The sequence below is a fragment of the Lithobates pipiens genome, unplaced genomic scaffold (genome assembly GCF_037356315.1).
Source record: "Lithobates pipiens isolate NorthernLeopardFrog02 unplaced genomic scaffold, aLitPip1_a1.2 Scaffold_22, whole genome shotgun sequence".
NCBI lineage: Eukaryota > Metazoa > Chordata > Amphibia > Anura > Ranidae > Lithobates > Lithobates pipiens.
Window position 1 is genome coordinate 227,966,006 of NW_027507784.1, and position 25,764 is coordinate 227,991,769.

The window sequence follows — 25,764 nt, forward strand, 5'->3', positions numbered from 1 at the left end:
CTTCATCAATTAAGCAGGTAAACGGTTCACAGTTGATTCTAAGGCCTCATGCAGACTGGACATTTTTGACATTTTTACAGCAGCCGTTGTTGGCTGTAGACTTTTTTTCTAGTCATTAAACTCTCCATCATGTTATCCTAGGTGTCCATGCACACATAGGCTGTTAGCAGTTTTGGACAGTGGCATTTTGAGCAGTAAAAAAAAACCCTAAACTAGTGGGTTCTGAGAGATATTTTTCAGCTATAAAAACGCTCCAACATTGATAAACGCTCAAAAATGTCTCTCACCAGCATTTAAAGTTTTTGATCCATGAAAAAAAAAAAAAAAAAAAGTTTACTTATAGAAAAAAAATAAAAATAAAACGCTAACACGCTAATGTGGAAAAACGCTATTGCAAAACATTGAAAAAAAGTTGAAAAACTCCCTGCAAAGCTGACGTTCTTAGAACGTTATTTTAACGTCCAGTGTGCATGAGGCCTTAGTGTGGTATTTGCATTTGGAATCTACTGCTGTGAACCTACATCATGCATTCAAAAGGAGATGTCCATGCAAGTAAAACAGGCCATTGTAAGGCATCAAAAACTAAACAAATCCATCAGAGATAGCAGACATTAGGAGTGGCCAAATCAGCTTGGTACATTCTGGAGGAAAGAACGATGCACTGGTGAGCTCAGCAACATAAAAAGGGCATGGACTACAGAAGACAACAGTGATGTACGATCGCAGGATCCTCTCTGTGGTAATGAAAAACCCATTCACAACATCCAGACAAGTGAAGGACACCTTCTAGGAGGTGGGCGTATCATTGTCAAAGTCTACAATTCTGTAGTGTTTAGATATATGGTCAGCCCAGATTCAGCCAAAATGCAGCCAAAATGCAGCAAAGTTGATTGCTTGGTGCTTCATAGTACAGCTGGACGATCCAAAACACTGTAAAAGCAACCCAGGAGCTTTTGAAGGAAAAGAAGTGGAATATTCTGCAATGGCCAAGTCAATCACCCCATCTCAACCCAATTGATCATGTATTTCACTTCCTGAAGGCGAAACTAAAAAGGCAGAAAGACCCACAAAGAACAACTGATGACAACTGCCTGGCAAAGCATCAGAGGAGGAAACTGTCTTTGGTAATGTCCATGGGTTCCAGACTTAAGGCAGTCATTGCCAGTAAATGATTCTAAAAAATATTTTATTTAGGATTATATTTGTCCAATTACATTTAAGCCCCTGAAAATAGTGTATAAAAATGGTTTCAGATCCTAAAAATTGAACTTGATATGTTCAATCCCTTGAATTAAATATGAAAGTCTACACTTCCTTTGGATTGCTTAGTTTTAATTTAGTGTCATACAGAGCCAAAAGTATGAAAATTGTGTCCAAATATATATGGACCCAACTATGTAAAATCTCATCTAGTGTTTTTTTTTTTATGTCTACCACTAGAGAGCAGGGCCCTCCCAGTTACTTGCCTAATAATTTCATTAGGATTCAGTCGGTTTGCACCCTGCAGCAGCAGAGACTTACAGGGTGCTCTGGTACATACTGTTTTGCAGCCTGCAGACTGACATATCCGAGATATGCTTTATGTTTTACCTATAGCACCTTTTTTCTATATCTTTCCTTCTCTGAGCCACTCTGGCCTTCCTGGTCCCCTTTTTTGGACCAGAGTTCTCTTGTTCAGTTGACCTTTCTTCATTTCTCCATGGTTCCTCCAATTTTCCCAAATGTATCCTATCTAAACTGTAGAGGCGTCAACACCCCTGAAAAAAAAATAAGGCACATTTTATACAATTTCCACAAGCATGTGCCCATATCCTCCTCTTACAATAAACACATTTTCAGTCCGACAGAATTTCCCACCTGCACAGTAAATTCTATCCCACATGGTATTGTACTAATCCCTCCGCCAAATCCAGAGTGGTCTCTATTGCGTCCCATTGCTCTCTCACTTGAAGCGCTAAAGTCTCTCATAGACCCAATGGGCTAGTATATTTTCCTGAAACTGAAATGTATGCAGTCTGTATTTGCTATTGCTAAAATTTATTCTCCCAAACCGGATCAATTACACTTCCTCTCCTATGCAGCCCCCCCGTTCAGAGTCCTTTGGCAACAGGAACACAATCTTCGGAGCGGACACCAACAGCCCACTGATTCCGAGACTAGATTCTTATTCGGGCAAGTCCTTTATTACACCTGACACCCTGACCAAAATTTGCTCACATTTCACCAACTTATCGCTGGTAGACGTGTGGTGGGTGTTGCACCCCTCAGGAGGGATTACACAAACTTTTCCCCAGCTCGCTCATGCTATAGTTGGATCGACTACCTGTTGGTCTCACAATCCATTCTAGACTCCAACCCCTCAGCGCTCACAGGCATGTGACTCCAATCATGCCCCAGTGCAGCCAACTCTGGGTCATGTTTCTTTGCCTGCCAAGGGATTCTCTTAGCGGCTGAACGACAATCTCCTAGATGACTCAGCATGCACACAAGCCATTAGGGAGTTGGTCAGTAACCATGCCCAAGAGCAAAACCTTAACCAAGAGGGAAGCCCTGAAATGTGTCCTCAGGGGTGTATTTATTGAACATGGCTCCAGGCTTAAGAGGGAATGCACAAAAAGAAGTTAGATGGCTTTTGTCCCAAATTGCCACGTTAGAGGCCACTCAATCACTAGACCCTCTAACACTTGTGCATCCAATACCCGCTCAAGATCTTTTGGGCTTGTTTGCAGATTGTTCCCTGATAGCGAGAGATAAAGGGGGCTTCATACAAATTACTCTCAAGCCAAAAAGTGTGGCAAACGTCTTGCACGTGTTCTTCACCCTAGACATCACTCATTGGTGGTTCCCTACATTCTCTCCACCTAAAACTCCAAGAAGCACGCCAATTCAGAAAAAGATTGTATAGAGAGGTGTAATATGCTTGAAATTCCACAGCTATCTTCCCCGATAGCTCCTCTTCCTCAGTCACTTCCGATGCACATACCTACACACATGAGTCTGTTCTACCCACCATTCCAGTGACTGATGTAAAGGAACTAGACTTTCCTCTAACGGACATTTTTTGCAGGTCATTAAGAGCGATAAGAGCCCTGGTCCTGACAAATTCTCTCCCTGCTTCTATAAAACTTTTGCATCCCTCCTGGCCTAACTCTTATCCAAAGCTTTTGAGTCTATTGAGGATTTACATTTCGGCTCTTCCCTTCCAAGCTCAGATAGCCGTAAACCCCAAACCGGGGAAGGATCCATCAGTTTGTAGTAATTATAGTCCAATCTCTTTGCTAAATGTTGATTTAAAATTATTTTCTAAAAATTGTGAACCGACTTTGCCCTTTACTCACTTCTATTATCCATAGGGACCAAGTGTCCCAGGGCGGAACGGAAGGGACAATACCACCAATACATTCCACCTCTTGCGCAGCGTCATATTCCTACTTCTCTTGCGATGCCAAAAAGGCTATTGAGAGGGTCAGTTGGTCTTTTCTACAACAAGCACTTAATCAGATAAGGTGCATAGCTCTGCCCAGGGGGCGGTCCCTCTGGCTATAACCCCTCAGCCTGCATCCTGCAGATCAGTATGTTAACAAGCAGTACAACGTAAAATAGGAGGGGTGGGTGCTGTGTCCCTCAATGAACATCAGAGAAAGGGATTTTTACAGCGAGTACAAAAATCCTATTTTCTCTTTCGTTCATTGACGGACACAGCTCCTTTAAATCTTGAGCATAGGGACATCCCCAGTGTCAAAATGAGGGGTGGAAACAACAAAACATAACTTCACCCACAACCAGAGGCACGCCTCAACGGAGAAGCTGCCATCTGAAATTGCCGGACCAGAACTTGCGGCCAACGTATGCATCAAAAATGCGTTTACAACAAAATTGTAACTTTTACACAGCCACCTGCAAAACTCTGCGGCCAAAACAAGCAACCAAAGATGCACTTGCATCAACTTTGGAGATTTTTGTAAGAGTGTGAACGGATGACCAAGTCTCCGCTTTACACACCTGGGAAACAGACGCTTGATGTCGGAAAGCCCAGGAGGTCCCAATTGCCCTGGTGGAATGGGGCGTGATAGGAAAGGGGGGCAACCTGCCCCTTCAAGGTGTAAGCCTGGACCACAATCTGTCTGATCCACCTGGAAATGGTGGTCAGCGAGACCGCCAAACCTTTTTCGGACCGGTCACCGAAACAAACGAGAGTCTGACATCCGGAAGGGAGCCGTAGCAGACAGATATACCCTCAGAGCCCGGACCACGTCCAGGGAATGTAGGGAAACTTCTTTAGGATGTATCAGCTTAGGACAAAGGGATGGTAATACAATGTCCTCATTAAGATGAAAAGCCAAAACCACCTTTGGAAGAAAAGAGGGTCACGAACGTAGCACCGCCTTATTGTGGATAACCAGATATGGCAACTTGCAAAACAAGGCCGCCAACTCAGAAACCCTCCTGGCAGATGTAATAGCCACTAAAAAGAAAACTTTCTGGGAAAGAGTAAACAAGGGAATTTTTACCTGATGTTCTCAGTGGTTTCTGAAGGGCCGATAGCACCAGGTTCAGATTCCACGGAGGTAGGGGTGGTCAAAGCGGAGGGACTACATGCCGAACCCCTTGCACAAAAGGTGCTTACCAATGAGTGAGACAAGGCTGATATCTGTCCCTTGAGGGTGCTTAAGGCAAGTTTCTGATACACTCCTCTGTAAAAACAGTAGGATCCCAGACACAGAATAAGTGCGCGGATGCCACCCCATCTCTTCACATATGAAGATGTAGGCCTTCCATGTACAATGGAAGTCCTACAGCACCTGACTTTCAACAGCCATGCCGTTAAAACCAGCAATGGTAAAGCGGGATGGAGTATCGGACCCTGCGATAGGAGGTCTTCTCGCCTCAGCAACTGCCAAGGAGCATCCGTCACCAGGCATACTAGGTCGGCGTACCAAGGACGCTGAGGCCAATCTGGGGCAATCAGTATGACTGGAATCCCCTCGGCCTCCACTCATAAATCTGCCGGGACTGCTGCCATGAAGCCACTAACGTGTCATACGTGTCCGCCCAGGAGTCTCTTGTCCTGGACACAAACCTCTGTACCTTTTGATTGAGCCGAGAGGCCAAGAGATCTACACCTGGTGTGCCCCACTTCAGGTAAAGAAGCCTGAATACCTCCGGATGCAATGATCATTCTCCTGGGTCCAGCATCTGGCAACTTAGGTAGTCTGCCTGCCAGTTTTCTACACCCGGGATGTATATGGCTGACACGTGTCACTCTGCCCACTGGAGGATGTGAGCAACCTCCCATCCTGTTCCTCCTTTATGGTTGACATATGCCACCACCGTCTGACTGGATCCTGATCGGACACCCCTATAGCCTCGTTGACCATGTGGAGGCATAGCCTGATTGCCCGAAGTTCGAGGACGTCAGCAACTGGGCTTCTTCCTCCTACCAGAGGCTCTGCGTCCACTGTACCCCCCAGCACTCCACCCCAGGCGGTCAAGCTGGTGTCTGTGGTGATCACCGTCTAATGGATAGGAAGGATCTCCTTCTGCAAGACTCAGGTGTGAAATTGGGCGTACGGTACCGCCTCGAAGGAGGCTACCACGAGGCCCCCGAAAGCGCATGCAGAAGCGCAGCGACCACCACCTGTGGTTCATCAATAACTTCACCGTGGCTCGAAGAGTTTGCAGCTTGTCTAAAGGGAGAAACACTCTTGCTTCCACGGAGTCCAGCACCAAGCCTAGGTACTCCAGGCGTTGAGTCGGTACTAGCACAGACTTTTTTAGGTTAAGCACCCAACCAAACTCCCGTAGATGCATGGTGATTGCCACATACTCCCTTAATTCTGAGGCTGAAGCTGCTCTCAGAAGGATGTTGTCTAGGTAACCCACGATTGTGATCCCATGTTGCATTAACAGTGCCAGAATTGGAGCTAATAATTTGGTAAAGACTTGGGGTGCCTTTAACAGGTGGGGCTAGCGGGCACATGTGCGCCCGCCGCATTCAGCGTGACCATGGACTTGTGTCAGTGTCCCGTGATCGCGCCACGGAGCCGCAAAACGGGGAGCCGTTATGTAAACAAGGCATTTCCCCGTTCTGCCTAGTGACATGACAGGGATCTACTGCTCCCTGTCATTGGGCGCAGTGATGGCCGTCTTGTCAGTGGTAGCCCACCCCCCCACTGCTAGAATCACTCCCTAGGACACACTTAACCCCTTGATTGCCCCCTAGTGTTTAACCCCTTCCCTGCCAGTGCCATTTACACAGTAATCAGTGCATTTTTATAGCACTAATCGCTGTATGAAATGTCAATAGTCCCAAAATAGTGTCAAAAATGTCCGATGTGTCTGCCATAATGTCGCAGTCATGATAAAAATCGCAGATCGCCGCCATTACAAAAAAAAAGGAATAATAAAAATGCCTTAAATCTATCCCCTATTTTGTAGACACTATAACATTTGTGCAAACCAATATACGCTTATTGCAATTTTTGTTTACCAAAAATATGATGAATACATATCGGCCTAGACTGAGGGAATTTTCTTTTCGATATTTTGGGGAATATTATAGCAAAAGTAAAAAAACAAAATATTGCTTTTTTCTAAATTTTCACTTTTGAAAAAACAAAAACAAAACAAACAAAAAAAAAAAACGCAGAGGTGATGAAAAAATCTATTTGGGGGGGAGGAGGATGTCAATTTTTGTATTGCTGTAATGTCGCACAGCCGCGCAATTGTCAGTTAAAGCAAAGCAGTGCCAAATCGCAAAAAATAGGATTTTTAAAACAGCTTACCTGTAAAATCCATTTCTTGGAGTACATCATAGGACACAGAGCCTCAAGTAATTACTTGGTGGGTTATGGGCCTACCTTCAGGTGTTGACACTGGTATAACCAATACAGGAAGTTGATGCCCCTATATAACCCCTCCTTCCAGGAGTACCTCAGTTTTTTTTAGCCAATATAAGCAATATACTCTCACCCCAAAAAACAGGGGCGGGACCTCTGTGTCCTATGATGTACTCCAAGAAAAGGATTTTACAGGTAAGCCGTTTTAAAAATCCTATTTTTTTATCATACATCATAGGACACAGTCTCAAGTAATTACTTCGTGGGATGCCCCATAGCAATGCTACTTGAGGGGAGGGAGACACAAGCCGTAGGGTAACCCCCAGACCTGAGGACTTATACTGCTGCCTGCAGCACATTGCGCCCAAAGGCGATATCCTCATTCCATCTAACAGCCAGTTGATAAACTTTTGCAAATGTATGTACTGAAGACCAAGTCGTGGCCTTGCAGATCTGAGACATGGAGGCCTGGTGATGCACTGCCGAAGAAGCACCATCCGCTCTGGTAGAGTGCGCCTTAACTTGAAAAGGGGGAATCTTTGCCTTTAAATCATAAGTCTGAATTATAACTTGCCGAATCCACTTAGAGACAGTGGATTTCGACGCTTCTTAGGACCCTCTGGCAGAATAAACAAGACGCCAGTCTTACGAATCTGAGCGGTTTTCTTCAAATAGATCTTCACTGCTCTCACTACATCAAGACAATGTAGAGACCATTCTTCCCTGGAACCTGTTTTTCCCTGGAAAAACGAAGGCAGGACAATATCTTCATTCAGATGAAAGCCTGAAACTACCTTTGGCAAAAAGCCTGGACGAGGGCATAACACCACTCTGTCCTCATGAATAACCAAATATGGCTCTTTACAAGAAAGAGCAGCTAATTCTGGCACCCTCCTTGCTGACGATATAGCAACTAAATATACTAGCTTCCTTGTCAAGAGGACTAAAGGGATATGCTGTAACGGTTCGAATAGCTGTTTCTGTAACAGACAAAACTAAAGTCCCAAGGGCTTAAGGGTGATCTAACTGGCCGATTTATCGGCAGCACTCCTTGCATGAAACTGGCTTCCTAGCATTAATCAAAGTAGAGATAACGGACCTGGAAAGCCCACGCTTCTTCAGAATGTGGGTCTCAATAGCCAAGCCGTTGAAATTAGCGTTGGTAAAGTAGGATGGAATATCGGCCCCTGAGATATCAGTATTACCGATTTTCTTTCCAGCTTGATCCTGGAAAGAAGCAGAGGCAGCAACCGGACGGGGGAAAAGCATAGATCAGTGAGAACTGATCCCACGGGGTCACCAACGCATCTTTTCCATACACGAGAGGGTCCCTTGTCCTGGACACAAAGTTGACTAGCTTTGTGTTGAATCTGGACGCTAGAAGGTCTATGTACGGAGTCCCCCATTTTTGCCAAACAGCTCGAAACACTTCGGGGTGAAGAGACCATTCCTCCAGGAATAGCTGCTGGCGACTTAGATAGTCCGCCTGCCGAATCTCTACTCCCAGAATGAAAACTGCAGATAGGCAGGGGACATTCTTTTCTGCCCAAGTTAGAATCTGGTTCACCTCTCTGAGCTGAGAGACTTCTGGTGCCCCCTTGGTCCTGTATGAAGCTGAACTTTGCAGGAGGCAAGAACACTCTTCTGGGCTGTATCTATGATCATGCCTAGATACTCCAGCCTCTTTAGTGGCTTCAAGGAGGACTTCTTTAGGTTAAGAATCCAACCCAAACTTCTCAAGTAACTGCTTGAAATGGCTAAAGTCCGTCTTAAGTGAGCCTCTGACCGGTCTATTAACAATAGTCTAAGTAAGCCAAGACAGTTATGCCCTGCGCCCTTAACCTGGCTAGGGGTGGGGCATGTACTTTTGTGAATACCCGAGGTGCTGTAGCAAGGCCGAAGGGCAAGGCTACAAACTGAAAATGCTTATTTTCTACCTCAAAACGCATTAACCTCTGGTGAGGAGGGAATATAGGGGCATGCAGGTATGCATCTCTGATGTCGATGGATGCCAGAAGTTCCCCTGCTTGTAGGATATATACGACTGACTTGATTGACTCCATGCGAAAGGAGCGGATCCTCAGGAACCAATTTAGATTCCGTAAATCTAGAATTTGTCTGATATCTCCATTCAGTTTTGGGACCATAAATAGGTTTGAGTAAAACCCCAAACCCTGCTCCTCTTTGGGAATCTGCATGATCACCCCTTGAGCCAATAATCGGTCCAATTCTTCCAACAGGCATTGCCTTTTGGCTGGATCCCTGGGAACATTTGATCTGAGAAAACAGGCCAGTGGAAACTCTCGAAATTCTAGCTTGTATCCTAGAGATACAGTGGAGAGAGTCCACCTGTCCTGAATTTCCCTCTGCCAGACTTCTGAGAACCTCAGGGATCCTATGGGATACTCTGAAAGCCTTTCTGAGGGGTCTTCTGATCCAATCAATAGCAAAAATAAATAGAAAGTCTAGGGAGCAGGAGGTAAGAATAGGGAGAGAAGTGTTAGAGGCTGAAAGAGATTTCATTAGTGACCCCATCCAGGGTAAAAAAAAAAATCTGGTTAGACAAACAAGAAGAATTTAGGCTCATAACCCTGAAGAAAGCGGAGATACAACATATGCTCCAACAGCAAGTCTCCTTTGCTGAAGGGGAAAGTATGGGAAAAATGTTGGCACAACTGGTGAAGAATAACACGGGCCCCTCCTCAATCCCGGCGATTAGGACATCTGAGGGAGAGGTTATAACGGAAACCGGGAGTATATGTCAAGTATTTGGAGGATACTATAAAAAACTATATACTGCACAGAAAGTGGGGATGGGATGAGCAGATGGAAACATTTTTAGGCCACCTAGAGGTACCATGTTTGACACAAGAAGAAAGAGAAGAATTGGAAGCCCCAATAACGTTGAAGGAACTTCAGGAAGCAGTTGCGAGTATGCCAAATCAGAAATCGCCTGGGCCGGATGGGCTACCGATTGAAGTATATAAAAACTTTGGCGAGATACTGCTTCCTGAACTTCTGGAGACGTTAAGAGGAGCATATGGGGAGGCTAAATTGCCACCATCAATGATGGAGGCAGTTATAATTTTGTTGTACAAAGAAGGAAAGGACTCATTAGATGTAGCAGCATATAGCCCAATCTCTCTCCTGTGCACTGATACAAAGATACTGGCCAAGGTTTTAGCGATTAGGCTTACCGTATATACTCGAGTATAAGTCGAGATTTTCAGCCTCTTTTTTGAGGCTGAAAGTGCCCCCCTCGGCTTATACTCGAGTCATCGCTGTCTGCCTGCTCGATCAGCGTGTCGAGCAGACAGACAGCGGACATTCTACCCTTCAAACGCCGCGCCTCCGCCTTCGCCTGTGATAGGCGGAACACTGAATTTCCCAGCAGCCTGTGTTCCGCCTATCACGGACATCGTCTCATCCTCGTACTACGGACGAGGATGAGACGATGTCCGTGATAGGCGGAACACAGGCTGCTGGGAAATTCAGTGTTCCGCCTATCACAGGCGAAGGCGGAGGCGCGGCTTTTGAATTTTAGAATGGCCGCCGAGAGCGGCGATCCTGGCAAGGCACGGGACGGAGGCAAGGCACGGCACGGGACGGGACGGAGGCAAGGCACGACACGGGACGGAGGCAAGGCACGACACGGGACGGAGGCAAGGCACGGCACGGGACGGAGGCAAGGCACGGCACGGGACGGAGGCAAGGCACGGCACGGGACGGAGGCAAGGAGGCAAGGCACGGCACGGGACGGAGGCAAGGAGGCAAGGCACGGGACGGAGGCTCGGGACACAGGTAGGCTGGACACACACACACACACACACGGACACACACAGGGATGGATGGATGGATGGAGACACACACACAGGGATGGATGGATGGAGACACACACACACAGGGATGGATGGATGGATGGAGACACACACACACAGGGATGGATGGATGGATGGAGACACACACACACACAGGGATGGATGGATGGACACACACACAGGGATGGATGGACACACACACACACAGGGATGGATGGATGGATGGACACACACACACACAGGGATGGATGGATGGATGGACACACACACACACAGGGATGGATGGACGGACACACAGGGATGGACGGACACACACACAGGGATGGACAGGCATGTCTCACCCTCGGCTTATACACGAGTCAATAAGTTTGCCAGTTTTTTTGGGGGTAAATTGGGGGCCTCGGCTTATATTCGGGTCGGCCTATACTCGAGTATATACGGTAATCGAGTTATAGCAAGATTAGTCCATATGGACCAAACAGGGTTCATAGCCAATAGGTCAACTAGTGTAAATATTAGAAGAGCTTTCTTGAATCTACAGATCCCAACGGATAATGATACCCCGGGGGCAGTTGTGGCATTGGACGTAATGAAAGCATTCGATAGCGTAGTATGGGGATATATATGGAAAATCTTGGAGAAATTCGGCCTAGGTCCCTTTTTCATAGGTTGGATTAGGATATTATACGATAAACCTAGCGAGAGTCTAAAAATTAATAACGAGTTCTCTGATAAAATAGAGTTGGGGAGAGGGACGAGGCAGGGGTGCCCATTGTCGCCCCTGCTCTTCGCGCTAGCTATAGAGCCTTTGGCCTGTGCAATCAGAGCAAACCGGGAAATGAGAAAAACGGGGGAGGAAAAAAATCTCTCTTTATGCAGACGATATCCTGCTGTTTCTCGGGGATATGAGGTGCTCATTGTCAAAAGCAATAGGATTGGTGCAAGGGTTTGGAGGCTTTACAGGACTGGAGATTAATTGGGAAAAGTCGGAATGTCTTCCGTTAGACCCAACTGGTCAGCAAACAGCCCTGGGAATCCCCCAAATGTCAATGGTGGATAGGCTGAAATATCTGGGAGTAACTTTGACAAGGGATCCTAAGCAATATATAAATTATAATTTAGTCCCATTATTGGTTAAGTTTAAACAAAAAATCGCTATATGGAAGCGAATGCCTCTCGGTGGCTGGCAGATGTAATCTGATAAAAATGATCTGGATGCCCCAACTTTTATACATATTGCATAATACCACAATATGGATTAATAGAAGTTGGTTTAATAAGATCGAGATGCTGTTTAGGGAATTAATATGGAAGGGAGGGCAGGCCAGATTGAGATTGCGGATGCTCCAGCTACCGGGAGAGGAAGGTGGATTCGCAGTCCCCTACCCGGAGTGCTATTTTTGGTCGTCCCAATTACAACAGTTGGGGGGAATTGAAGAGGTGGATGGTGGAACCCCAAATGGGAGATTAGTATTAATAGGCTCCCCGCATAGAACGCTGATTGAGACCTTGGAAGCGGACTCATTCCAGTGTAGATGTCCTACAGTAAAAATGATGTTAAAGCTATGGGATATAGTTAAAAAAAAATGGGATATAGGGAAATAACAAAGTTTACACCCCTCTGGAACAATAAGAAGCTACAAGAAATATGGCGGGTTGGAAAAATTTTAGAATGGGAAAAATGTGGTATTGTAAGGTTGAATCAGCTATATGGAGGCAGGGGTATTAAATCTTTTGAGCAATTACAAAAAGAATTTAAGATACCACAAAACTCATTTTATGCTTATTTACAAGTAAGGCACGCTTTAAAGACCCAGTTTGGAAACTTAGTATTAACATGGGAAGAACTGCCCTTGTTACATCTAGTAGCACAAGTTGGACCCACTAAAGGATTAATATCTAAATTTTATGCCCAGTTGGGTGAACAGATTAATTGTGAGAGGAAAGGGAGGGTCGAGAAGGGGAAATGGGAGCAAGACATAGGTAATATAACACGAGCGCAATGGAAAAACATCCTAGAGGCATGCCCAAAGGTCAAAAAAAGGGGGAGGGGGGACAAGGAAGGTGGGACTTTATATGCTTCATATAAAGTCCCACCTTCCTTGTCCCCCCTCCCCCTTTTTTTGACTCCAAAGGGATGGAAATACATGACCTTACCAGCTCATGATTTCATGGAAAGTCCCATAGGGATGAAAATACGGGACCTTACCAGGTCTTGGCTTCCTTAAAGTCCCTAAAAACACCCTCTTCTTTATTCAACATAATTTAGGGATGGAAGCACATGATTTAGCTCTATTGGTTTACTACTATTATTATACCTCTGCCATTTAAGATCTTATGTTTAGCCTCTCTGCCCTTTATAGATATTCCTCTAATATATCATTATACCCCTTTAACAATAAGTGTTAATTTAATTCTTTCATATTTATAATAATTATTAAATACGGCTGACATTGGTACAGTTGGTTGGATTGCCATGGTGTCCGGCCCCTTGTCCTCTCCCGGGGGCTGTGACACGCACCACGGACCTCCGCCCCTTCCCCACCTTCCTGTTTGGAGGGGGCGTATGTTCCGTTCTGCGTGTCAACGTCACGCTTGCTGTGCAACACGTGCGGCGTCTCTCAGATAGCCTCACGTCTGCTACAGATATGTTACACTCGTGGGCAAGGGGGGAGTGATTATGGTCCCGTGCAGCTGGAGATGACTCTCCGACTAGCGGCGCCTCTCCTCGTTTATGCCACACGGCGTGACGATGGTGGGCGGTACCGCGGTGATGCATATATGGGCGCCTCTCCGGGCGTTCTTGGCATTCAAGGCTTCCTGTACACTTTACCTTACACCGCGCTACTTTTTTTTTTTTTCTCTCTCCCCAGCTGACTTTTGTCTGCACAGGTAATTGTTTTTGCTGCACTTTCCTTTGGTTTCCTCTACACTCCACCTTTCACCGCGCTACTCTCCTCTTTTTCCAGCTGACTTTTATCTGCACAGGTAATTGTTTTTGTTGCACTTTCCTTTGGTTGGTTATCAGTCTCTATATCTATCACCATTTAAAATTTGGCTCTTGTCACTATTCTCTTGGTAGTTTACAACTGCCAGCTGCTAAATCATTACTTTATTTTCACCAGCACGGGTGTCTCACTTCACATCTTTACTGTAGCCACCTTGAGTGACTTCCTATTGCAATCTTGATTGCTTTTCTTACAGAGTATCCTTGTGGTCCCTTGCCCGCCCTGATTGTAGCCTGGTTGGGTCACCTTTGTTGGGCTTTCTGCCACGGCCCCCATTTGGAGGCCATTCCGGATGTCTTTGGCGCCTTCCTGCTGCATCATTAGCTAGCCATTTTAATGAGTAAGTTTGTACTTCAGTCCTGTCAGGGGTATTACCTTACCCCTGCTTTATAGGTCTCATTTGATTACCTTATACTGTTTTTCTTTCTGTTTTTTTTCTTTTCTAGACATCCACGTGCATGCTCCTGATGAGTGGCGCATCAGCCACGAAACGTGTAGAGCTATTTGTTGCCGTGTGTTTATCTATTTTTATCTCTACTTAGTTATTACTTGATCCTTACCCCATCTGGCTCAGTAAGGCCATAGATCCTGCAGATAGTATTGTGCAATATTGATTTTACCCAAGTCCGCCCCTGTTGAACTATGGAGTTTTACATTGATCATATCTATGATACCATTGTCATTAAAATGTCTAATGTTTATTATTATATTTATCTTCTTACCAACACCAGTGGTCATGTCTTTTGATATCCCTGTTGTCACTATAGCTACCATTGTTACCATGTTATATATCTTATTCGATTATAACAGTGTATTATATTGCTGTGTGAATAAAATTCCTCTGTTCAACTGGTACTGTGTTTTGCGATCATGTGCTTCATATAAAGTCCCACCTTCCTTGTCCCCCCTCCCCCTTTTTTTGACTCCAAAGGGATGGAAATACATGACCTTACCAGCTCATGATTTCATGGAAAGTCCCATAGGGATGGAAATACGGGACCTTACCAGGTCTTGGCTTCCTTAAAGTCCCTAAAAACACCCTCTTCTTTATTCAGCATGCCCAAAGGTCTCAGTTTCTCCCCCCCATAAGATTTCCCACTTGATGGTAATTAATAGAGCATACTATACCCCCCAGAGATTATTTAGATTCGGTAAGAGAGCAGATGACTGCTGCCCCAGGTGTGGGGGGACAGGAAACTTAATACATATGCTCTGGAAATGTCCTAAATTATTTAGATATTGGGAAGGAGTGGTAGAGATACTAAGAGTCTTTGGGACAGCGATAGAATCAAACCCCATAGTGTGTATCTTAGGATATAGAGATGAGAAAGCAGAGAGAAGGAGTAACTATTGTAATTCTAAGATGCCTATTCCAAGCTAGAAGAATGATTGCTAGGAGATGGCAATCAAATTTAGCTCCTACAGTAGAGGATTGGGTGAGGGCTGTAAATGAATATCTATGTAAGGAGAGAGCAGTATATGCAAAACGAAATAATTTAAAAGAGTTTAACAGAAACTGGCGAGATTGGATAGTGGAGATGCATACCCCAGTCTAAAACACAATAGGGGAAGGTAGTAGAGTAGGGGGGGGGGGGGGGGTACTGGGTGGGACCAGGGTAGAGTGTACTAAAAGGTATTGGAATTATTGAATTATTATAACACATTTATGTTATATTGAAGGATAAAAGCACAAATATATACACTGGAGGGGAGGGGGGGGGGGGGGGGGGGGGGTTGTAAATATAGAAAGGGAGGGAAGGAGGGGGGGGGGGTATATTAACAGGAAAATGTTGGAAGTGTAAAAAAAGCTGAGGAGGGATAAAGGGGGTTATTGTACTGTCTAGATTTTGTCTTTATTTCTTTTTTGATGTATGGATGTATTTTTATGGCCCTCCCCTTCCTTGAATTTTAAAACTCAGACTCCTGAAAGGAAGGAATACCCACCGAATTGCTGGTAATGTTATATTAAAATGGTGTTTGTATATTGTGAAAAATTTAATAAAGATTAAATTGGAAAAAAAAAGACTTCTGAGAACCTCAGAAGTCTTCCCCCCACCTTGGTGAGGGGAGATGCCTCTTCATGACGAGGCCTTTGTATTCTGTTTTGCAGACTTGGGGCCCCAGGTACTCCTCTGTGCCTGGGTCTGACCCCGAGATCTCCCCGTAGGGTCCGATGGCAAAGGCCGTCGCCCCTGCCTGGAGGAGGTTGCCCTTGGCGCTGGGGAAAAAGTCTGTTTAAACGAAGGACGTTTATTTTCTTTTGACTGGTAAAAGTACTCTTTCCGCTGGAAATAGTCTGAATGTATTTATCCAAACCATCTCCAAAAAGGAGTTCTCCCTTAAAGGGGAAACCAGTTAGAAGATTTTTACAAGGCATTTCTCAGCTGACCAACCTTTTAACCAAAGGGTCTTTCGCATGTGTATAAGTACGAGCGCCAGATGTGATGCCTGATGAATGGAATCCTTTATAGCATCTATGGCAAAGCATAATGCTTTAGGTAGCTTGGTCAACTCCTGAGCTTTTTGTGCGGGGAGCTCTTTGAGGGCATCTGTAAACTGGTCCTTTAAGGACTGACAGATGCCTATGGCTCCGATTGCAGGCTGAGTTACGGTCCCTGCTAAGGAAAAAAAGGATTTTAACAGACCTTCCAACTTTTTATCTGTTGGATCCTTAAGCGTATGTGCATTGTCCACTGGACAAGTTAAACTTTTATTCACATTGGAAATCGCAGCGTCCACTTCCGGAATCTTCCACCTTTTCGTGAATTTTTCCTCCATAGGATAGAGATTAGAGAATCTCTGGGGGGGGGGGGGGGGGGGGGAGAAATGCTTATCCTGATGATCCCATTCAGAATAAATAAGCTTTTAAAGTAATGCGTGTACTGGAAACGCATGTAAAGGCTGTAAATGTTTCAGGGATCCCAAAGAGGAGACTGGACCTTCAGCTAACTCTGTTAGGGGTAACATGAAAGTAGAGCGAACCATCTCTGTAAGGCTCTGTACTTCAGTTTGCGAAGGTGAAATGCCAAGTACTGTTTACTCTGCAGAGGAATAACCGGTTTGTTTTTCTTCCCGATCATCTGTGGGTAAAACCTCGTCTTGTCCCCATCGTTTTTTATGACCCTCCACTGACTGTAAAGAGTCTAAGGTGGGGGAGGGGGATCTTGGATGTTTCCTATCCACCTGGATAGATGAGGCGCTTAAAGTCGCTGATCTTACTTCTAAGCCCTGCAGGGCAGAGTAAAGTGCTTCTTCAGTCACATATACAGGGGCTGAAGTGCGTGAAGCAGTTGCACCACCACTAGCTTCCAATGACTCACCCTGCCTTGCCATGTCTGATCTCTCAGAAGAGGAAGAAAGTATGGCGGGCATAAATGGGGTCCCAGCGCCTGAGGGTGACACCTTGGGTACCTTTACAGTAGGTCTGGAAGACATAATGCTAAGTACAAAAGCAGAGGTACACACAATATCTGCTAAAAATAGTTCTGGCCAAACAATGCATGTTTCCTCCTGTACTGGAAATGCCTGTTTTACACCCTTACGTGCCCCGCGCTAACTGTCTTAGTATAAGAGACTCCTCTCCTCCGTGGACTATGGCTGCGATTGTAGGCTGAGTTTCCTTGTAACAGAGTGCTTCAACGTGTAAGCCTCAGGTGGACCTGATTGGCGTCCAACAGCGCTTCCCCCTCAGTAATCCAACGCTGTGTGGATAGACGTTGTGTCTCATACATAGCGTCATGTGACCTACGACCATGCCCCTCTGTGTCCTCCGGCAACCCCCCCCTTCAGTTTCAATGTGCCATGCACACGCGGCATACAGGTCTGCATTATGCAGACCTGAAGGGAGAGAGCACCTACGCCGCTTTAAAAAACACTGCCGGTATGCCGCTCCACAGCAGGCTAGGATACCTACCATTAAGTAAAAAGACGCCAAAACAACTCCAGAGGAGGAGAGGGGAAGGAAAGGGGGGTTCTGTCAGCATGCTGCTAAACTCTGCAGAGCCTTCATGATATGGGATAACTTTTTCCCCTCAGCTGCTAACCCTCCAGCCTAATTCCCTTAGGAAAGTAAGAACCCCCTCTGCTGGACTACGCATATACTGAGACAGTGCCGTTCTATGGCATTTAGGCATATAAAGGTTTTTTTTTTTTCAAAGAAAAAAACGCATAACCCTTTTTTTTTAACCTTATCCTCGCTGCAGGATACTGCTGAAAAAGCAGATCCAAACTTCACCCATCACAGCGGGCTGTGTTATCACACGCTCAAAGACTGGGGCCCTTTAAAAAGGCATTCCGCTCCTTTGGGCCTTGTATAGCACCCCTCAGGACAGCTTTAGGTAATGTAGCAAGACCAAAAAGTGTCCAGGATCCTAGGGTCCAGCTCTCAAAGAGAAGCGTTACAGGCAAAACCTTGTTCTTGTATCGAGGTCCAGGTACCAGCCTATGGTCTCAGTGGAGAGGATGGATCGGATTGTGGAGGTTCTTTAAATCCAGCATGGATCCCAGAGCACATCTTCACTCGTGACCAACACCTTTAGACATTGGCGAAAAAACGGAGGCACTTCTGGAAGGAGGAGGGGTTATATAGAGAGTCAACTTCCTGTATTGGTTATACCAGTGTCAACACCTGAAGGTAGGCCCATAACCCACCAAGTAATTACTTGAGACTCTGTGTCCTATGATGTACAATAAAGTGCTCTGGTCAGGAAGGGGGTAAAACCTTCCAGGGCTGGAGCGGTTAAGGGAAATCAAATGCGGCTTTTGAAATGCCTACAAATGAAAGCAACAGCTTTGCAGGAACTAAAGAATTAAAGGAACTGATATTTTTATTTAATCTGCAGCGCTTATGGTTAATATAGGCACCATTATCTGGAACATAGGAAGGTTTTTTTAAGGTAAACTAACCCTTTAATCATAATCCAATTTCTAATATATTAAAACTATTACTGACTGGTTCTAACATTATGCAAAAGCTATCCTTACAGCATAGATAAAATTTGGTCAAAAGGTGAAATCTTTAGGAATATTATTCAAGTTCTAAGAAAAAAAAAAAGTATGCGACTTCCCAGAGAGAGAACCAGCTGTGTGTGTTGTGTGAAGTCTCGGGAGCGAGCAAAGAGCCAAGATCAATCAAGATGACAGGAAGGGCTGGAAAGTTTTTTAGATACTAGAAGCTCATGAGGATTAAGGGGAAAAAAAAAAAAGGAGGAAACCCATACTTTTAATTTTTTAGGGAGACTAGAACACCTCTAACTCTAGCTGCCCACAGGATCATCTAGCTGCTGGTCTCTCCTCACTACTACAGATATCGTGACACAGACAGGGGTCTGCCGGGAGACGGGAGAGTTTTTTGTACAATTTTTACTGACAGTTTGCACTAAAATATTGTGCATCATGCACTTTTATGGAGAAACTTTGGAGATACCTGTCAATGCTCCAGTTCACCGTTGGATCATCCATTTTGTTAATGAGAACTATTAAATGTTTTACACCAGCTGTTTTTGCCAACATAGCATGCTCTCTTGTCTGTCCACCTTTTTCAAAGCCAGTCTCAAATTCTCCTTTTCGTGCAGAAATTACCTGAAAAAAAAAAAAAAAAAAAAATAGAAGTTAGGAACTCACTGCCAGAATACCAAGATAAGGCAAAGTAAAATAATTAAAAGTAAATTTCTATTTCCCGGCCCACTCCATCTACCTTCCACCTCCCGCATGGCGCCTCTCCTCCGTGCTCTAGACTTCTCCCCCTGCTCCACCCAGCTCTCATTCTGACTGTACCCCATCAGAAATCCACTGGGGAGAAATTTAGCCCAGTAATACAGAGAGCTACATGTCACCTGGCAGCGATTGACGGGCAGATCCCGATCCACAGGTTGCCAACCCCGGCTGTAAAGGAAAGAGGTGTATACTTGCCTATTCTCAGGGAGCTCCAGTCCAATCATGTGAATGACTCTCAGGGCTGGCTTCAGGGGAGGGGATGGACAGCGGACAACCGATGCCCCATAGTAAGTCTTTGGGTGACGTCACTGCCTAGGCATTTTAGCCATTTGATACTGTTCTCTTCCCTCCACTCCTCTGAAGGCGGCTGCTAGAGAGATCACGTAACCGCCCTGTGAATAGATAGGTTTAGACATCTTTCTGCTACATCGTAATTAGTATAGGAGTTAGAAAGCGGGTGGGAGCAGATTAAAGATTAGATTTGGCTTGAACTACCACTTTAATCAAGCTGTGCCATTCAATGCATGATGGAGAAATATATGTGGCCTGAAAAAGGAAAACAAATGCAGCCTCCAACATCTAGAGACTTACGATGCAATAAAAACGTTTTTTTTTTTAGTTCATGTTCTCACGGGGGTGCCGAGGAGCATTCTTTGAATTTTTTTTTTTTTTTTTCTCGAATAACTGTGCTCAGAGACAGTCTGAAAAACTAAGATCAAAGACAGGCCACTGCAGTGATCCTACTTGTACTGTACATACATGAATCTTTCAGTTTTTAATTAGGGTCTGCTCCCTTAAAGGGGTCTATGAGCTACTGGCACAGTGGCCATTTTCTAAAGGAGCAACATGGGTAGACCAAGCTCAAGAAGAATAGCCCATTTATTAGAGAAGTTCTTAAAAAGGGGAAAGAGGACAATGAAACATTTGGGGGGGGGGGGGGGGGACATGACCAATCTATATGCCTTCAATTTTTCAGGATCAAACCTTCAAAGGATTAAGGCAATAATTAGCTTAGCAGCAGAGCAAGGGCTTGTTGAGCACATATTGCCTTGCTGAAAGCATACGAATCTTCCAATTTTAAAGTCTCTTAACCTGCCTGGATAAGGGTGGAGGACTGTCTTTTACCTTGAAAGCATAACTACCTACTGTTTGTTCCTGCTGAGTGCTGAGCTTTTCCTTCAGAGGCATGTACCACAGAGGGGCACACATGGTTCAACAGAAATAGGAGCTCCCAAAAAGCAAGGAAAGTAGGTGGAGAAAGGTATTGAGACAGGAAACCAATTTTAAAGAAAAATAATTTCACAGAGAGGTCTAGCCACAGAAGCACCTTGTGACTTCTGGGACGCCTTGGGAGCAGTTGCAGAGGTATGTAGGTTGGAAGGCTTAGATATTGAATAACGAACCCACCCTGGCATTGTCAACCCCGCAGGTTACAGAGACTGCATGTAGCCAACAGAATCTGTGTAGATCAACTGATCCTCTTTGTTGGTCATGATCCCAATGTAGCCCAAAAAAAAAACATGACAGCAGTTGGCGGGGGCCCTAATATGGTGCCAACTGCCATTTTTACACCTGTGCCAAGACATCCAGTCAGACTGTGTACCAATATGCAGGTGGAGTAAAAATGCTGTGTTCCAGAAGACGAGGGATGAAATGGTAACCATTTCCTATAATGAATGGCATCTTGCAATGTGTATCCTCTAAATATACAGTAGATTTATCACGGATCATTTTTGTCTTCTGGACTTAGAATTGTGGGATCCAACACAACTTTCTGTCCCCATATAACAGTAATTTCAAAAGCAAAAGAAATATGCTTTATTTAGGCACCAAAGTAGTTTGAAGAAACCCACATGCATGAACAAAATATGTTGGGAATCACAAATACATTATCCTTTTTGGAAGCTTTGATCATTTTTTTTATCAAGGTGTCATTAAATCTAATACATAACTAAGGATGCAAACTGGCTATTACAGTTTGAACTGTGAGAGTGCTTGAAAAATCGTACAGGAAATGTCATGAGGCTAAACAAATAATGAACCAGGAAGTTTTAATAAAAAAAAAAAATATATATATATATATATATATATATATATATATATATATATATATATATATATATATATATATATATATATATATTTTTTTTTTTTTTTTTAACAGTTTTTTTTTTTTTTTAAACAAACAAAATATACATCCAATTGTAATGCATTCAGACAGATGGTATATATGGATGTGTCATGCAGTATATAAACAATTACTCGCAATGATAATGAATTTCAACAGGTTCTTATCTACTGAGAGTAGTAACGACCGTCGTTTTTAACTTATCTACTCAAGGAGCGGATCTGTCTACTGGGGGGGGGTGATGGGATTTTAGTACAGGCATAGTAACCACCTAACCACCCATGGGTTTCTTATAATTGCTACGAAAGGGTCACATGTCTAGCTGCAACCCATTCTGCCCAGATTTTATCAAATTTCTTTGGGCAGTTCCTCCCCAGGTATGTTAATTTATAAAGAGGTAATGCTGCATTTATGAGTGAATTCCATATTTGCCTAGTAGGGGGTTGAGCTTGGTTCCAGTGGAGGAGGATTGCCTTCCTAGCATACAGTGCCGAGTAAAACAAATCACAGATGCCCAGGAGGAGGGGGATGGGACTGTTTGGGATGTCCAACTTCCCTATAGAATATTGTTTAGGACCTCCTTAGAGAAGTCCCTTCTTTTTGGACAGGACCAGTGTGGAAAGTCTGCGCCCCCTGAGCCACATCTGGGACAGTCAGTCTTATCTGAATATATTTTCGATAGACGTACCGGGGAATATTAGGTCCAGTGTAGAAATTTCAGTTGGGTGAATCTATCCCGGGATGACATAGGGTAAGGTACTGTTGCATACCTTCCTCCCGGTCATCGTCAGTCAACTCGGGGATGTCCCTCTGCCAGCATGTAAACAGGTTCAAAACCTTAGACGTGTCTAATAGGGCTAGTCTATTATATATGTTAGAGAGTGTTTTGCTACCGTCTAAGGATAGTAGTTCATTTTCCAAGTCTGACATCTGTAGGGTAATCTGGTTGGGGAATTGGGAGCGGAAAGAAAGCGTGCCGTACCAGGAGGTAGCCAAGGAACATCTGGTTTGGAAGACTTTTGTTGCACTTCAGGGTGTCAAATGGTATCAGCTGGCCCTGGGATATTATATCCCCTAGGGTCGTTTCCCCATATCTAGCCCACACTATTGGGTCTGGAATGGAGTGGGAGTTTCGGATTACCCCAGAGTGGCATTGTAGGAGACCATGTATTGGGTTTTCCAAATTATCCAGTTACTATGTCCCACAGTTTAAGAGTCGTATTCATTGGGGGGGGGGGGGGGGGGGGTTTATCTTAGGGTTAGAAAACGGGGGCCTTTGTGTATGAGGTTTCTCAGCTCAGAGTAGGAGCCCAGCAGCGCAGCCTCGACAGTGGATGCTGGGTTTGTAGGTTCCTCCGCCAGCCACCACTTTAGCGCGACTAAAACCGCCGCCCAGTAATATTTCAATAGGCATGGAAACGCCAAACCCCCTAGTGTGACTGGGAGCTGTAGAGTGTTTTTTGCTATTCTAGGGACTATTCCGTTCCAGATAAAGGAAATAATGATGCTGTCTAGCTTCCGAAAGAAGGAGGTAGGTATGGGAACAGGCGTCTGTCTAAACAGATAACTGCATCTAGGGAGGATGGGCATCGTTGTGTTACCTGAGAAACTACTGGGGCTAAATTAAGGTCAATAAACCTGCAGAGGTCTCTATGTATCTCCACTCCCTGGTATCTGAACTGGGACACCCGTCTGAGCTGCCCATCTGTGGTCAGAGAGGCACTTTACAGAGTGGAGTGGAAAAAGGACAGACTTTCCCCAATTGATGCGTACTCCGTAATAGCGCCTATATCTGTCTATCATCCCAAGTGCCTGCTGTAGGGAATTACCATCATCCCTGTGGTAAAGCAAGGTGTCATCTGTGTATAATGTTACCTTTTCTTGGAGGGGACCTATTGCTATACCTTTTATTCGGGGAGTAGACCCAATAAGAATAGCCATGGGTTCTATCACAAGCGCAAAGTGCCCCGGTGACAGCGGGCAGCCCTGTCTCGTTCCCCTTTTCAGAGGGAAAGATGGGGAGAGGATATTACCCGTGCACACCCTGGCCATCAGAGATCTGTACACAGCCTCAACCCAGGAGATAAAGGCGGGGGCGAAGCCAAATCTGCGTAGGACCTCCCATAGATAGTTCCATACAACCGAAACAAGCGCTTTCTCTGCATCCAGGGAGGCCACAACCACATTATCTACTTCTCCAACCCCCAAGGTGAAGACTGCATACAGTCTCCGAAGATTAATATATGTGCCCTTTCCGGGCATGAAGCCTGATTGGTCCTCGTGAATTAGGGCAAGTATAACTTAGTTAAGACGTCTAGCAAGGATTTTGGTCAATTATTTTGGCATCCGAATTAAGGAGTGAAATAGGACTGTAAGATGAGCATAATTGGGGGTCCTTCCCAGGCTTGGGTATCACCACAATTATAGCTTGTGCAAAAGATGGGGGAAGGGAACCCTCTCAACGTCTCAGCAAACATGTTATGTAGTCTAGGCGTTACCTTCTCCATATACTGCTTTTAAAACTTGGATGGAAAACCATCCGTACCCGGAGTCTTACCCACCTGCAGGGAGACCATTGCCAACTGTAACTTCTCCTGCGTGATCGGTTTATCTAGGGCCTCCCTCGCGTCCGGGGCAAGAGTGGGGAACCCTACTTCATCAAGGAACTCAGATAACGCCCCAGCAGAGTACCTAGCTTTGGACGAGTACAGTTTGGAATAAAAATCAGCAAAGCATCTATTAATGTCAATGGGGTCCGTCAATATTGTTCCGTTTTCTGACTGGATACGGGTTATAGTGCAGGTTGGGGCTTGTTCTTATGCAATCCAAGCCAGGAGCCTACCTGTTTTTTTCCCCTGCTCAAATATCCGGTGCAATTGGGCCAATTGTCTTTTTTGTGCCTTAGCCACCCGCAGGAGCGTCACCTCCCTGTATGCCACCTTCATGTCCTACCCCGTAATAGGGTTGGCTGTGAGGGCATAGCGGGACTCAAGGAGTTGGGCCCTAGCTTATGCTTCAACTGCAGTCTGATCATTTTTACGTTCCCGAGCTATAGATGAGAGATAGCAACTTCTAATGAAGGCTTTAAAAGGCATTCCATTCATTCCCCGGGGAGGAAGTGCCAGTATTCGCAGTCCAGTATTGTCTAATTTTGGTGGCAATCTCCATTGTTATAGTGGGGTTGGTTATCCAAAATCTGGAGAGGCGCCATATTCTGTCGGTTGGAGGTGTCACCATCTGTATACTACATAGTAGTTTGAATGATCAGAGATGCCCCTGGGGAGGATTTTTATTTCCTGAACCCTGGGCAGCAAGCCGACGCCAGTGTATACAAGGTCTATACAAGATAAAGTGTTGTGCGAGTGGGAATGGCAAGTGTAGGATAGTTACGTGGGGCATTTCCAACTCCACACATCCTCCAAACCAAACAGTCCCGCCCATCTAGAGAGTACCGAGTCTGTAGCGGAGTCTGGGATTAGTCTGTCCAGGTAGGGGTTAGGGGCTATATTGAAATCGCCCACCAGGAGGACATTGTCGGATACTGTGCCAATATGGGGGATAATGCTGTGGAGGAGGGACATGTCAGCTGGTGGGGGAAAATAAATACCCACCACTACCATATCTATACATACATGCAGTATTACATATCTTTCCCCAGGGACCAACTTGACATCCAGTTCGAAATTAAGTGCCTTGTGGATCAATACACTGACCCCACGAGAAGATCTCGAAAGCGTAGCATGAAAGCGTAGCATGAAAGCGTCGCCCCACCCAGGGCCGTCTAAGGATCAGGATTTTATTTCCCACCAAGTACGTTTCCTGTAAAATACAAATGTGAAGGTTATATTTCTTAAGGAATTCAAACACCAGTGATCGTTTGATTTCATCATTCAGGGCCCGGATGTTCCAGGATATGATCTTCAGCGGGGTCATGGCTGGGAGGGGGAAGAATAAATAGTGGGTACTTAAGTGTAAGTTGGACCCTGAGAGAACAGCACCTTCACAGATCTAGCGTCAGCACAGGACGGCCACTCATATATACATCTAAGTAGAGAGGCTACACACATAAAAACAAAACTAAATTAAAACACCCATCCAATTCCTCCCCATACCCTGCTGAACATTGCACTGGGTGACTAGTTACCCAAACCAAACCAAACTTCTGATAGAAAAATCTCCTATGGAGGCTGTGCATCACAGACTGCACACCAGGGGCTTACTTAACTGTGAGGGGGGAGCAGGAGGCTCCGCAAGTC

The 25,764-nt window shown here is 45.1% G+C and overlaps 1 protein-coding gene across 2 annotated transcripts in view; it reads right to left on the minus strand.

Annotated features, from left to right (window-relative positions):
• Nucleotides 1-25,764, minus strand: part of GSPT1 (G1 to S phase transition 1) — a 577,045-nt gene that overhangs the window by 197,358 nt on the left and 353,923 nt on the right. For both annotated transcript variants that reach the window (XM_077448903.1, XM_077448901.1), the window contains one exon: nt 19,091-19,245. In XM_077448903.1, coding sequence (XP_077305029.1) covers nt 19,091-19,245 — 155 coding nt within the window. The remainder of the gene's footprint in view (nt 1-19,090; nt 19,246-25,764) is intronic.